This window comes from Sapajus apella, unplaced genomic scaffold (genome assembly GCF_009761245.1).
Source record: "Sapajus apella isolate SASKATOON/1434 unplaced genomic scaffold, GSC_monkey_1.0 scaffold24, whole genome shotgun sequence".
In the NCBI taxonomy this organism is placed as follows: Eukaryota; Metazoa; Chordata; class Mammalia; order Primates; family Cebidae; genus Sapajus; species Sapajus apella.
Genome location: NW_022436964.1, coordinates 23,171,072 through 23,186,381, shown reverse-complemented (window position 1 = coordinate 23,186,381; position 15,310 = coordinate 23,171,072). Strand labels below are relative to the sequence as shown.

The 15,310-nt window shown below is 38.8% G+C and overlaps 1 protein-coding gene across 6 annotated transcripts in view; it reads right to left on the bottom strand.

Moving 5' to 3' along the window:
• Window positions 1–15,310, bottom strand: part of KDM4C (lysine demethylase 4C) — a 343,287-nt gene that overhangs the window by 40,776 nt on the left and 287,201 nt on the right. For all 6 annotated transcript variants that reach the window (XM_032291097.1, XM_032291109.1, XM_032291099.1 and 3 more), the window contains one exon: window positions 2,439–2,609. In XM_032291097.1, coding sequence (XP_032146988.1) covers window positions 2,439–2,609 — 171 coding nt within the window. The remainder of the gene's footprint in view (window positions 1–2,438; window positions 2,610–15,310) is intronic.

Sequence of the window (15,310 nt, the reverse complement as noted above, 5' to 3'; positions counted from 1 at the left end):
CCCCCTCCGGGGCAACAGCTGTGACCACATGGGCATACACAACTGCTGCTAAGCCTCAAATCCTTACCCAAAATGCTCAGTGACAGCTAACCAAGCTGTAAAGAATTTTACTTTTCCATTCTCGTTGATTTAAATGGCATGTGCTCCAGAAAAATCTTCTACAGTTTAGCTCCTATGTTCTCCTCACAACACTCAAGTGTACTTAAAATCTTATTTGTTCTGATTCACAGAAGGAGGAAATGGAAGATGTCAAAGGAACGACTTCCGGGATTTCAAATGTTACAGGATCACAGACGTTCTTTTCCAATGTAAAGATATTCCAGGAACGTTTCAAACTAGCGTGGTGTGTATATGCTTGTGATGTACAGGAGAATCTAGGGTTCATTAATTCCTATCATGGTTAAAGACCTAACTGTTTTACCTATTTAACTGTGCTCAGGTTTTGAAATTAGTGCTCAGAAGTCTTTCACTCCACCAGCACAGTGTTCCTCACCAGAAAGTCTTCTGTCTTTTGCCAGCTCAGTATTCACAGTCTTCACAAGAGAAGGCTAATTCTGAAACAAGTATGTAGCCAGCACAGTCTACCAATGGCTTTTCATGCCTTTCTTGTCCCTGCATATCCCTTCTCCTACTGCTTTAAATGTCCCTTCTTCCCCAGGGTTAAGAGTGGAAGTTCTAGAGATGGATTACATGTAATCAAATAGTGTTTCTGACCCTTCTTCGTTAGGTGTGACCTTGGGACAGTTATTCACCACTTTATGCCCCAGTTTCCTCAACAGCAAAATGTGAAAAAATTATAGTACCTAGTGTGTAGGCTTGTGAGGATGAACTGAGTTCATTGGTCAAGTTCTTGGACCAGTGCCTGGCACATGGTAAATGTCAGTAAGTGTTACTCATTGTTCCAGCCCCAACAGGTACTAAACTGCTTAAAGTTCAAGTATAGAACTACATGGGTTCCAGACCTGCGTCAACTGTAGAGAAAGCATCCATTTACCAGCCTACCTTCCACGAAGACTGAGTAAGGATTCCATCTTCTTTGTCTTTATGTTTCCCAGCACCTAGTGTGGTAAGTGACACTACAGTAGGTATGCAGTCAATGTAGATTGAGTGCTTCAAGGGATCACTAATTCTAACAAGGAGAGTATGTCACCTAAGAAATGCTGTTTATGAACAACAATGAACAACAATGGCAATGCAGTATAAGGAAGCTCCAGCTAACACCCTGGTAAGAAACACAATTCACTATTCTGGGATTTTTAATTTATTTACATTACTTTGCATTAAAATCTTTCAAATAAGGTCACTTTTGTTTACTTGCTTGTCATTCTTAACAGCATAGAGGTAAGTAAAAGAAAATTAATCAATGTGTCTTCAACTACCAAAAACCTAGAAACTGTCTTAAGCAATCTCAAAAGGTTACATTTAATTTTCAACTGCACAAAATACACAATTATGACTATTAAAGAGTCACTGAAAATATCTTTCCAAGTACAAACAAAAGCAAAGTTCAACAGAGACCCAGGATGAGGCAGAAGTGATGACTACATTATTAAGGCTCAGCTCCCCAAACTCACACACCTCAGAAAAGGAGAAGGGATAACAGGATTAGCATCAGACTAATGCACTCTGCTCTCAGTCACAGGACTTGATTTCAGTGTCAAAAAACCCTCTGCAGAAAGTGCTCTTCGTGTGAAAACACCCTGCTAAAAAGCAAGCACTGAAACAAAGTGAGTCATTAGCCTGGAACACATTCACTAGTTCCTCAGAATGAGCCCCAAGGTGTTTGGTAAGGGGACAGAGGAAGGAGGAGATGGAGACAGACCAACAAGACAGACAGACAGACAGACAGACACACACACACACACACACACACACACACACACACACATACTTCTAGTCTCCGCCACATTAAAGAAATTCATTAAATGGCACAGCTTTTTTTCTGTGTGACTTTTGTTACTTTTGCTCCCATGTGGAACATCCAAAGATTTAAATACACTGTCAAGTCAAATTAATCAAAGCCACATCCTCTAGTTTAGCATAAAGAAAAAGAAGTCATAAAGGAATTCAAATTTGTTCACATCTTGTAACAGAAAAGAATAGGTGAATTCATATCTGCTATGGTTTCAATAAATCCCATCTAAAATTCAGGTGTTGCCAGTGTGATAGCATTAACAGGCGGGGCCTTCAAGAGGTGATTAGGTCCTGAGGCCTGCTCCCTTATTGCTTGGCCAGATAACATTTCTCACTCAATTAAAAGAATCTGGGAAGATCAGTCTAAGTTTATGTGGATGTTACTTAGAATGATAAAGTTTATAAATCAAGTGAATGCGCTATTCAAAAAGCCAAAAGAAAAACTCTGACGGGCTCAGCTACTTTGGATTTTTTTTTTTTTTTTAATGACGCTGGGTAGCAAGCACTCAAGGAAGTCTACTTACCACAATATCCTCAGGAAATGTGTCTCTGCTGAAGGAGCCATCATCAAACATGACCTCATAGAAGGTCTGCGATGTCACAGCCATCACTCTGCAACTGTAATACCGGGTGTTCCGATGCTTTGTGATGACCGTCTGACCCACAGAAATGACCTTCTCACAAGCCTTGGATTTCTAAAAGAAGGGACACAAAAAAAAGGAAGAAAAGAAATAAGAGATAGAACAGGAAAAGAAAGGGCATAAAATAAAAAATATTCATCTGAAAAGCAATCATTCATTTGGCCAAGATATAAAGCAAAATTTATAACATGATATTGAAGGATAATTTAAAACTTACAGAAAACTTGCAGGAATACAAATAAAATAAACAATACTTGTTTATACTAACACTCTTTACCCAGATTCATCCATTGGTTTTTGTGTGTGTGTGCATATACAAAGAGAGAGAGAAAGAATAAGTATGTATGTATGTATGTGTATATATATATATATACACACACACACACACACACACACACACACACAAGTGTATGTGTATATGCATATATATCAACTTCAGGAAACTGAACACTGATAGCATACTTTAATCTCCCATCTATACTCCAGTTGGTCAACTGACCCAATAACAGCACTATGCTTTGCTATGTGTGCGCTCACCTCAGAGGGTTGAACCTATGTTTTGATTCAGCAGTTTAGATACACACTTTGTGTAGAGTCTGGAAAGGGACATTTGAGAATTAATGGAAGCCTAAGGTGAAAAAAAAATATCTCAAGATAAAAACGAATGGGAAGCTATTTGTGAAACTGGTTTGTGATGTGTGCATTCACCTTCCAGAGTTTCAGTTATGTTTGGATTCAGCAGTTTAGAAACACGCTTTGTGTAGAATCTAAAAACAGGCCATTATGGTATCCACCTTCCCTACCCTAAAAATCCCAAGTACAGAATCCAGTTTAGAGTCAATTATTGCATTTAGTTGCCACATCTCTTAGGCTTCTTTAATCAGGACCATTTCCTCTGTCTTTGTTTTATGGTATTTATACTTTGGAAGGATACAATTCATCCTCCTCCTGCATTTTAATAAAGCATGGGTCTTAAGTTTCCTCATGATTAGCTTCAGGTTATACACTTTTGGCCAGAATCCCGAATTAGGATGTTGACTCCTTCTCAGGATGTTTCACCTGAAGGCACACGATGTTTGCTTACCCTTCAATGGTGATGTTAATTTTGATCCTGATCAAAGTGTAGTTCAATTTCTCCACTTAATTACTATTTTTCTCTTACACTAAAGCAATCTGTGAAAGACACTTTTGTCACTATGTAAATATCCTGTTCCTCATAAACCTGTTTAGAATTAGCATCCACTGAGTTCTGTGCATAATTGTTACTGCAATGGTGGTGTATGCTGATTTTTCCTGCTCTACCACGCCATCCACATTTATTAGTTAGTTGGCAATTGGTAAGCAGGAGTCCCCCATATTTCCCTGCACCCATCCATTCATCAACCATCCATCCATCGATCCATCCATCCATCGGTCCTTCTATTCATCCATTGTCATTATGGGTTGATGAATTCCTCCTCCCCAGCTGTTTATAGTTCATACAGTACTTCATTATTTTGGTGTTCAAACTGTCCCAGATTTGACCAATAAGAGCCCCTTCATACTGATTCTTGTGAAATCTTTTTTTTTTTTTTTTAAACAACAGTTCCTTACTATCTTATCTGATAAGATGTTTCAGGATCATCTTGCTCCAGCCTTGAAATTAGCCATTCCAGGAGTATGGTTTAGTTTAGAGGGCACTGACACCAGAGGCTAGGATACAGGTGCTTAGGCGTGCTCTTATTACAGGAGTATCTTTGCTTCTCAATCGTTCCAGTAAACAGAAAAATGAAATACATTCATGTAACATGTGCACATATATGTGCATAAATACACACACGCAAATATCAATTTGTCGCAAACACACATATATTGGAAATCACCATGTAACATGCACATATATGTGCATAAATACACACATGCAAATATCAATTTGTCACAAACACACATATATTGGAAATCACCAGGTGAGACTGATATCCTATTCATCCATGCAGGTTCTTGGTTGCCTCCCTTGATTTCATGTATGTTCATCCTTTCTCAGTGAAAATCTTGGCATCTACAATATAAACCTATTAACTCATTTACTCAATCCTTAAATATATCCAAGTAATTTTTAAGACCTGTAGGAGAGCTGTATTAATAGTTTCAGACTAGAAAAACTAACGCATATGACAGACAATTTTATTCTTAAATTAATAATTAAGACTCTGGTTCCATTACCAGCTCATACTGCAACAGCTGGGTTGCAGTCCATTCCTAAGAATATGGGCATGACTTGTGGACTCAATCTTTATTTCATTTTTTTCCTCCCCTTCTTCTCCTTCCACACATGTTCCTGGCATCCCAAAAAACCATGTGTAGTCCTCAGAGTACATATATCAAGCTAGGGAAACACAAGACTTAAGAATAAATGGCTTTGGCCAGATCAGTGGCTCACGCCTGTAATCGTGGCACTTTGAGAGGTCGAGGTGGGCTGATCACAAGGTCAGGAGTTCAAGACTGGACAATGGTGAAATCCCATCTCTACTAAAAAATTCAAAAATTAGCTGGGCATGGTGGCTTGTGCCTGTAATCCCAGCTAGTTGGGAGGCTGAGGTAGGAGAACTTCTTGAACCGGACCCAGGAGGCGGAGGTTGCAGTGAGCCAAGATTGTGCCACTGCACTCCAGCCTGGGCTACAGAGCAAGACTTCAACTAAAAATAAATAAATAAATAAGTGACTTCTCAGAAATATTTTGCAGAGTGATTGGCACATATTAACTCTAGAAATGTTAGTTTGTTGTGTTTTGGGTTGTTTTTATTTTCAAGATAAGGCTATAGTCCCCATTCCCCTTTCAGGAACTCCTACAAAGCCTGTACCAACTAGGAAGAGACTGCAGTCAACATCTAATGCCAAAGTCTGCTCTGAAGATATATATATCAGATCTTCTTTATATCAGCCTCAAAGGCTCATGCATCAACACCAATTTGTTTGATGTCATGAGCTGTGACCTGCTGGGAAGGCCCTGAACAAAGCTCAGGGGAAGGTAGAGGCCCTCATAATCCCCAAGGCACCAACATTAGCCTGGCATGTCATCTGTACCTAAAGAAAGCTGGGACTCATTAAATCTCACCCTTTTCTTGCATAAATATTTACAATACTCCGGGAAATACAGTTTATCATCATCCAGAATCACAAGTCAATCAGAGGCTTTGCTTTTGTTTCCCCCACGAATATCAAAAAAGCTAAAACACCTTGTAGGATACAAAGTGTTATACTTAATCTTTTTCTTCTAGAAACCAAACAAAGGCATACCCAGAGAGTCACTCACTCACTAATTTCCTCAACAGTCATCTGTAGCTAGCCAGTGGGCACCATGTCTGGTGTTGGAGAGCCAAATATAGAAACCACTAAGACTGGATTCCTGTTTCCCTGGAGCAGGCCTATATACATATGTGCCATGAAGCCATCTCACAGGTGGTGTGAGAGAAGACTGATGGCACGCATTCCGGCATGCCCTCTACAACAGGACTCCTCATTCCTGAGCATGCAGCAGTCAGAATTAGGGGAGGGACACAATCAAGGACAGACAGAGTGACAGGGTGTTACATAACCCTCAGCCTCAGTGTGGTCATCTGTGGAAGAAATTACACCTAAATCACAGGTGTGCTATAAATCAGGGTGAAGCACAAAGGACATCTAGCATTATCGGTAGCAGATTCTCAGCAAATCCTAAATGGGTTCATCTAGGAAATGAACAACATACCTGAGACCTCCACCTCAGGCTAATCAATCACTCTCCTATAGTACCTGAGTCAGTGGCATGGATGAGTGGGCGACACCCTGACTTCACACTGACAAGGATCAGTCCAGCCCCAAATCACTGTCTGGAAAACAATCCAGACACCCACTCTTCATCTTATTCACTCCAGCAGCCTCTGACTCTCCTCTTGTCAAATTCAGGCACATGGCTATGGTCCCTAGGAAGGAAGGCATAATGTGGTCTCCTCTCCATCCCCAGGGCTCCCAAAGCCTTTGTTTACAAATCTCGTAAGACCCTGGCCACATGACTCTTTCAGTTACCGTCCCTTTTATGTCTAGGAATCAGTGCCAGGACTTGTCTTTTCATCCACAGAACCCAGCCCGGTGTCTAACACTGTTCCTGACAGATGAACGGTGAATGAATGAATGGATGGATAAATGAGCAGATGAGTGAATGGGCACAGACAATTTTTTTTTTTTTTTTTGAGAAAGAGTTTCACTCTTGTTGCCCAAGCTGAAGTGCAATAGCGTGATCTCAGCTCATTGCAACCTCCACCTCCTGGGTTCAAGTGATTCTTCTGCCTCTGGCTCCTGAGTAGATAGGATTACAGGTGTGTGTCACCACGCCCCGCTAATTTTGTATTTTTCATAGAGATGGGGTTTCTCCACATTGGTCAGGCTGGTCTCAAACTCCCAACCTCAAGTGATCTGCCCACCTCAGCCCCTCAAAGTGCTGAGATTATAGGCATGAGCCACCATGCCCAGTCCAGATAAATTTTCAAAATGGAAAAGGAATGAATCTATCCACTCCTGTCCAGAAAACAGCAAAGAGAATCAAAGGCGCATTGTAGAGGATATCCCTATTCATCCCTACAGGTTCTGTTTCCTTGGTTTCTCTTTCTTTGTCTGGGTGAGCATGTATGTGGGTAGGGGAGGGGAATAAAGAAAGTTTAGGGTGGCATTCAGTGTCTGGAAAGTAAAAGAGGCAAGCCAAGGGAAAAAAGGAAGGCGATGCAGGCTTATAAGGAAGAGGCTGGCTCTAGATTGCAACTATTTTCTTCCTGCTTAGGATATAATATTTATGCAGATTGGCTGGTTAGAAAATGGCCAGTACATACATTAAATATACAACCTTCATCTAAATAAAAATTCTCAGAAACTTCAGGCATGGCCATTTCATGAGGAGTACTACTAAGGGAAATGGATTCTTTCATAATGCCATTTTGATAGGATTTCTGATTTATTTCTGCAGAAAAAAATGTATTGACAAGCATACCCCATGACTGATTATATAGCCTCAGAAATATTTCCTGTCAGAAAAGCCTAAGAATCCACTGATGTTAAGAATGTCATTTTTGATCAGAGAAGACAGACGTCATGTGAGGGCATCCATCAGATTAAAGAAATGGCTATGGTGTTCTGAAGATTAGCGTGCAAGCTAAGGCTGTAAAACTTGCAAACAGTGGTTTTAAAAAATATAAATGTCATTTTAAAAAATGGTAGAGCCAGTTAGCGATGCTGGGGATATGATAAAAATGTTAAGTAAAAAAACATTATAGACATTCCACAAAAGCATAAAGAATTCCTAGGAACAATAACACATCTAGGGTTTCCAACATATGTCCATATACATGAGGTAATTAAATTATACCAATAATTTTGTTTAGTAGTTTTATTTTGAATAAATAGATGATATAACATCTACTGAAACTCTTGACAAACTCAAGTGGCTTTTCCAAGATCTCAGAACAGGTGAGAAGTAGTCTAGAGTGGTGCTCTGCCATGACATGTAATATGGTGTGGCTCTGTGTATGTCCCCACCCAAATCTCATGTTGAATTAGAATCCACGATATTGGAGGTGGGGCCTGGTGAGAGGTGATTGGATCATGGGGTGGTTTCTAATGGTTTAACAACATCCCCCTAATACTGTCCTGTGACAAGTTCTCAAGAGATCCAGTTGTTTAAAAGTGTGTGTGCATGCGTGTTTGTGTGCGTGTCGCCTCCCACTGCTATCTCTTCCTCCTGCTCGGACCATGTAAGATGAGCTGCTTCCCCTTCGCCTTCCACCATGATTATAAGTTTCCTGAGACCTCCCCATCCAAGCTTCCTGTAGAGCCTGCAGAATCATAAGTCAATTAAACCTCTTCTCTTTATAAATTACCTAAGTCTCAGGTAGTTCTTAACAGCAATGAGAAAACAGACTAATACAAGATGGGGGCAACAGACCATCAACCAGAAGAATAAACATGGAAAGAAATGAGAGAGGAAATAAAACCAACCAGGATAGAAGCATGGGGGAAAAAAATGAGTGAAGAAATAAAACCAACCAGGAAGTAAGCATGGAAAAACATGAGCGAAGAAATAAAACCGACCAGGAAGTAACACCAATAGAATTCAAGCAGTGGCACAAAGAAAATTACATTTCCTTTTTTTTTTTTGGGAAGCCTTCCATTTATTGAATGGAAGGTATTATTCTAGATACCTGTTGAGGCACTTCCCATGTAAGATGTATTTACTTTCCCCAATATACCCACAGCGTTGGATGAGTAACTTGGATTTGAAGCATGTCTGGTGATAAAAACACAGAATGTATATGTTCTCACTTTTCATCTACATACACATATGTGTACACATAGATACACTGTGGTAAATTTCCAAACTGCCCAAAAATCTTCACTCCTCCCTGTTTCCATATCCTGTGCAAGTGACTTTGTAGTTCCTCCCATCAAGGACTGAAGTTTATTTCCCACCCTTAGAGTCTGGGCTAGACTGTGGCATACCTTGCATTAGCCAAAAGAACACAGCAGAAGTAATGGTACACAAATTCATAGCCTTTTGTTTAAGAGGCCTTGAATACTTCTGCTTTCTCTCTAAGAAACTCAGACTCTGCTGTGTGGACAAGCCCAAGTTACCTTGCTGGAGATGAGAGATCACACTGACCACAGGTCATAAACATGTGAGAGAACCCAGCCAAGATCAGACAAGCTATTCTGTAGCTGACCACAGATGCATAAGGCAGCATAGCTTAGACCAGAAGAAGCCCTCAGCCAAGCCTAGCCTAAACTGATGACCTACAGAATTATGAGCTAAATAGTTATCACTGGTTTAAACCACTAAATCTTGTGACGGTTTGTCACTCAAACAGATACATATGTCTAGGAAAACATCTGAACCAGGCCTGAGGCTGCCAGGAAGTACACATGCACCACCCCAGAAAGGTTGTTGGAGTATTTGGAGCCAGGGACCTCTCTGGCTACTTTGTGAAGCCCAACTCAGAAGCATGTTTTCAAATGCATAAAATAAACACACAAGATTACAAACAAATGATTATATTAGAAAAATAAACTTGTTTTTCTTTCCTTTTTTTTTTCTTTTTCTTTTTTGTTTCCCTGGTTGGAAAGGAAAAATAATATTCTTTTAAAATAATGCATTAAAAACTAATATCCAAAGGTAGGTCTAACAACTATTAATATCTTGATTACAAAGTTGCTGATGAGCATAAATATTATTTTTAAATTTCTGTTAAAATGGTAGTATGAATTCCATTACAGACAGTTACAAAAACTGTTAATGCAATCTGTGCCTATGCTCAAAATGGACAGAACTGTTAAATTTGTGTTAAAATGAAATAAATTTGGGTTTTTTTTTTCCATTTTCTAAGAGACAAATTTTTCTTCATAATAATTAAAAAGAGTTTATCACCTGGAATATTTAATGACACAGTAGCCTATCTTTTAACAGCAGCCTTATAAAAATGGCAACAATGCTATTTATATAATGGTGCTTATATACAGTGTCACTAAAAAGACACAGTAATGAAATGAAACTCAATGAAGGTACCTTACAAAGGGTTAAGTTATGGAGGCTAAAACAGGTAATTTTGGGGTAACCTAACCTGACACAGGAATCTACCTTAAATACTCAGAGTGGACATATGCACTGCATTCTTAAATATAATTTCTCCCCATTGGGTTTTTCACAGAGACCAGAGAGAGAACAGTTAATCTCGAAGGCAAGAGCATGGAAGGAAGGGGGTTTGTTAGGTAGAATGAGGGAAGATTCCCTGCTGTAGCCTTATAGGTAGTTTCTTATCAGACCTGGCAAGGCTGACCTGTGTTCACATCTGGAAGGAGGGTTACCCAACATCTGGCAAGATGAATCATGGGCAGAGATGTCATCTTCAGAAAATCCCAAACTGGGTTCTCTATCTACATATCATGTTAATAAAGTGCATAAATCCAAATACAATAATGTATGTAGAAACGCATGGCACCAGCAAAGCTGAACAGGTGAAGAAACCAAACTAAGTAACTTAGCCAATGTACAGGCCAAAGAGCACATTTCCATCTGTATCCAATGACCCTTTCACCATCTCGACTTTGTTATTTCTCCTTAATTCTATGATTTAATAACCTGTGAGATATTATTATTGCATTTTTCAAAGTATCCATCTTATAAAAATTTTTACAAGGATTGGAATAAATAAATTAGTACAAATGATTTTTCTTTTACCAAAGGTATGCAGCAGGAGTTACTCATGTATATTTGCCTTCTAATAATGAAAGCTCTCTTTGTAAATTATAAGAGCTAGGTAAAAATCCTCTACCCAGAAAAACCTAAATCCCTGGGCCTTCATGAAGAAATAATTGCTCTTACAGCACAAATGCACATGACTCATCAAAACACCACAAGTATTTAATTTTCTACATGTCTGTTGGTTCATGCGTACTTTTATTTCTCATGGGTTTTTAAATACAAACATATAATACAGTGGGAAATGGTGCTAAGAAGTTCCCAGCAGATTTGAGGTCTTATTCACCTTAATGTCTGTAGAAGCACAAAGAACAGGCTGAATTAGATGCTGAAAAAAAACTAATTTTTTTCCATAAGCTCACTTGGAGGTAGTGGCCCTGTTTGGTAAGTGAAGAGGACTGGGAAGAGAAAACCATCTTTAGATACATCAGAATCTTTGCTTCCCTGTGTTAATGTGGCAACCTCTCAACAGGGATGTACCACCTGCTTGCTACGTATTCTAAATAGTAAGCAACTTAATTCATGAAGAGCAAAGACGAGAGTTCACATTAGTTCAACTGGTGGAGCTGGTAGTGGGCCACTGCTAAGGTAAAACTTGGCATGAACTTCGCCTACAGTCACATTTGATTTCATTACTGTTGCTAGAGAATCACTGAGTCTCCAGACGCTAGGCCCCAGAAGCTCTTCCTTGGCCTTTTTTATTTCAGGAGTTCTCTAGGCTTCTTGGGTGGCAACAATATAATATAGAAAGAGCAACAGATTCTGCACAATCCCAATCATTAATAACAGTGTGTGTGTGGTGTGTATGTGTGTGTAGAAATTAGCGAGATGACTCTAAAATTTATATGAAAACATGAAAAACCTAAAATACTCAAAATAACGCTGGAAATAAAAGAAAAAAGTTGGAGGAATTATAATCTGGAGAGAATAAAATGAGAAAGAAAAGCAATAACTCAACAATAATATGATATTTTCTTCAAATGGCTTCTGATGAAACACTTTCAAAAAACAGAAGCAAGCAACACAGGATATCACTGAATGGTAACTCCTGCCTGTAACGATTTCTGACTCTCAATTACAGTTGGTGAATGGGTTAAACACACCTAAAACACATGTAAACATTTTCTTATTGAACAAGGTAACCCAAAGCAAAACAGACTAATTAAATAGTTTAACAGATTTTTTTGTACCACCAAGAAAGAAGTCTAGATAAATCATAAAACCATGTAAACAAATCCAAGTCACAGTCTCCAACTAGAAAAAGGACTGCTAAAACAGAACAATGTAAATGAAATGCCATGTGCTCTGATTGTGACAACCTGAACATTCTGTAACTTCTGAACATTGTTGAACCTCTCTGAAATTCAATTTCATAATCTGTAAAATGGGTATAATCATATTGCTACCACACACAAGTTTACCATGAACATCAAATGGGATAATGTACTATATGTAACTATAAAAGATACTATAGAAATATTAGTTATTATTATACTTTTATAACTCTTATCTACATTGATACACTGTTCCCAACAAAAGGGTGGACATTTTGAGCAGGAGACAAAATTAAAGAGGAAGAGGCAATTGTGTCTATAAAGACACACTGCTTACATGAGGAGAGAATGAGAGAGAAATAGAAAACACAAACTTCGTAGGTTTCTCTGGACTACAGAAGCAGCTAAAGGTACAGTGAAAGGAAAGTCAGCCAAAAGCTTTCTACTGCCCAACACATCCACAGCAGGAGTGAAGATTCTGTCTATCTCACCAATGCTAATCAAAGGGGATAAATCCACAAAGTTTTTAAAGTCCAGTATTAATCAGCAAACTAAATCCATCTGTCAGAGTGTCTAGCGTTAATTGAGTGGACCTACGTACCCAGCACTGTGCATGAAAGAGAAGTATGTTATAGGGTTCACGTGGGGCAGGAAGGGAAAGAACTGGGATGTTCTAACGGGTAACTGCATCCTTCCTAGTCTCTTACCTATGGCCCTCCTGTTCTCTATCACCTAAGGTCCATATAACCTTAGGTGGACCATGTAACCTCTATTAAATCTACATTCTCAGGTACAGTAAGGAAACCGCTCTGTTCTCCAAATATGTAATAAAGGTGTAATTTTAAAGTATAATTAAAAGTAGATGAATATAAGGATTTCAAAATTTCGTATTTTATTCTAATTCCTGAGAAATATATGGAGAAAGATGAGCATACTTAACTAAAAGGCATACTCAAGGAGGGACAAAATAGAAAAGAACTCATTAAGGTATCTGATGCTTACAAAGAAGAAAGTTTCACTTCTCGCTGACTCCTGCACCAAGCAAAAGCTTCTGAGTGCCAGGTCTGCCCAGTAATGGCTGAGAGAGAAACCAGAATGATATTTTACTGAAAGATGTAGAAATAGAAATTTCTTATGTTTCTTCACACATTATAATTTCACTGACCCACTACACCAGTGTGGGGTAATACAAGAAAGGACATGGGACGCCTCTTGATGAAAAGATGCTAACTTCCGACTGGCAATAGTCAAGAAACTGCACATTTTCCCTGGAAAGAAAAGAGGTATTGACTTGTATGTCAGAAATGTGTCAGAGGCTAGGATGCTCCAAGAGCCCACAAAAGGACATGACAAAGAAGATAAGGCACTCCTCTGGAATCACTGGGTTCCTGCCAAGAGGCTGCAGGAGGCCTTTTTAGCTAATTCAGAGTTTTGTGTATATTTGTTGAAAGCGGGCATATAATCTAGATTTGGAGAGTAGCCTTTTGGTTAGAAATATTGGAAGTCATCTCATTTGATTGCCTTTTCTATTGCTTGCAGTTAACAGTCTTAAAAATATTATACTTTCATTACATTTTGTCAGTATCTAAGGATTTCATTATGGTTATGGCATCTAATTACTGTTTTCTACATGAAGGAATTGAATATCCTGCCTCTTACACTTTAGAAGACGTTGTAATGTCAAATACCCTTTGCTTCTGTGTGCCTGTTGACACATTCCATTTATATTTTTCTACCGTATCTATGATGCTTGACTCTAATACCAATGTTAAAATATGAGATAAGTGTCACTACCTAATTTTCTTAACAAGCTATCAGAGGATTCTGCATGCCTTAATTTTTTTTTTTTTAAAGTATAAATTGCTGAAAAGCTTAAAATTTCCTGGGAACTGAGAAATATTCTGTGCAAAAGCAAGCATTTTACATGAAAACACACCTTATCTATGCTTAAAAAAAAATTAACCAAATACGTGGTCCTTGGAATGGAAAACTCAATTTTCCTCAGTAAGTTGGCCCTTGAAATTGCCAAGTATCAAACGTCCCATGTAAATATTTCTTTTCTTTTTTCTTTTTTGTTTTTTTGAATGGGGTCTTGCTCTGTCACCCAGGCTGTATTGCAGTGTAGTGTCACAATCTTGGCTCACTGCAATCTTCACCTTCTGGGCTCAAGTGATCCTACGACCTCGGCCTCCCAAGTAGCTGGGACCACAGGCGCACACCACCATGCCCAGCTAATTTTTGTATTTTTGGTAAAGATAGGTTTTTGTCATGTTGCCCAGAATGGTACTGCCTCGGCCTCCCAAAGTGCTGGGACTACAGGTGGGAGTCACTGCACCTAGCCACATGTAGGCATTTCTTAATGCAGCCAGCTGCCCCCCACAGTGGGGTCTGGGTCTGCTAACCGGCTCCCTGGTTCCATGGTGCACTTGGTGGTGGAAATGACAGAGTGAAGTAGAAAACACAGCACTGACATGTTTCACTGAAGAATTCTGACGAGTTGGCTTTTGTAATAAAAACCAAAGACCTACACCAAAATGCATTTGTCATGAATTTTTTAAAAAATCAGGGCTAATCTGCAATGTTGTAAGGACAGAGAAAAAAATTTTGGTAAATATTTTTCCTGTGAAGCCACATGATTCCACACAGAAGTAAATCCATATTTTGAGAGAGATGAAAGCTATTATGTTTTACTAATGAAAATGTTAATATGTTGTTGTGATTATTCATAGATAAATAGGTGCTAATTCCCTTCATTCCAATTAAGTTTAAAACATTATCAATTGTTATTAATTTCTCAATGTGCCCATATATATATATATCAGAGTAGATAAAATTTTGTGGTTTTGTCCCTGAGGGTGACAAGACTCAGGAATATGAATTCCAAGCTCACAGGCACATTGTCAGCTATTTCCAGAATGAAGCAGAGTAGTATAGCTGCAGAGAGATTTTCCAGGTGCTTCCCAAACTACAAAATGTTAACTACTATGAACCAGGCCTAAAGGGTCTCTCCCCAGAAAACAGAATTTAAGGAACAGTATAGCAGCAGCCCCTCTCCTCTGAATATGTTTTATCAAATAATATAAAAATGCTGGTATTAAACCAATTTTTACCTAAAAAACAGCAATTTCATATGTTCATCCTGGGATGTACCATCTGGCCTCACATCAGTATTTATCAGGGCTTTAAGATATGGGTAAGTCTTTCCACGAGGTTTCAGCATGTTT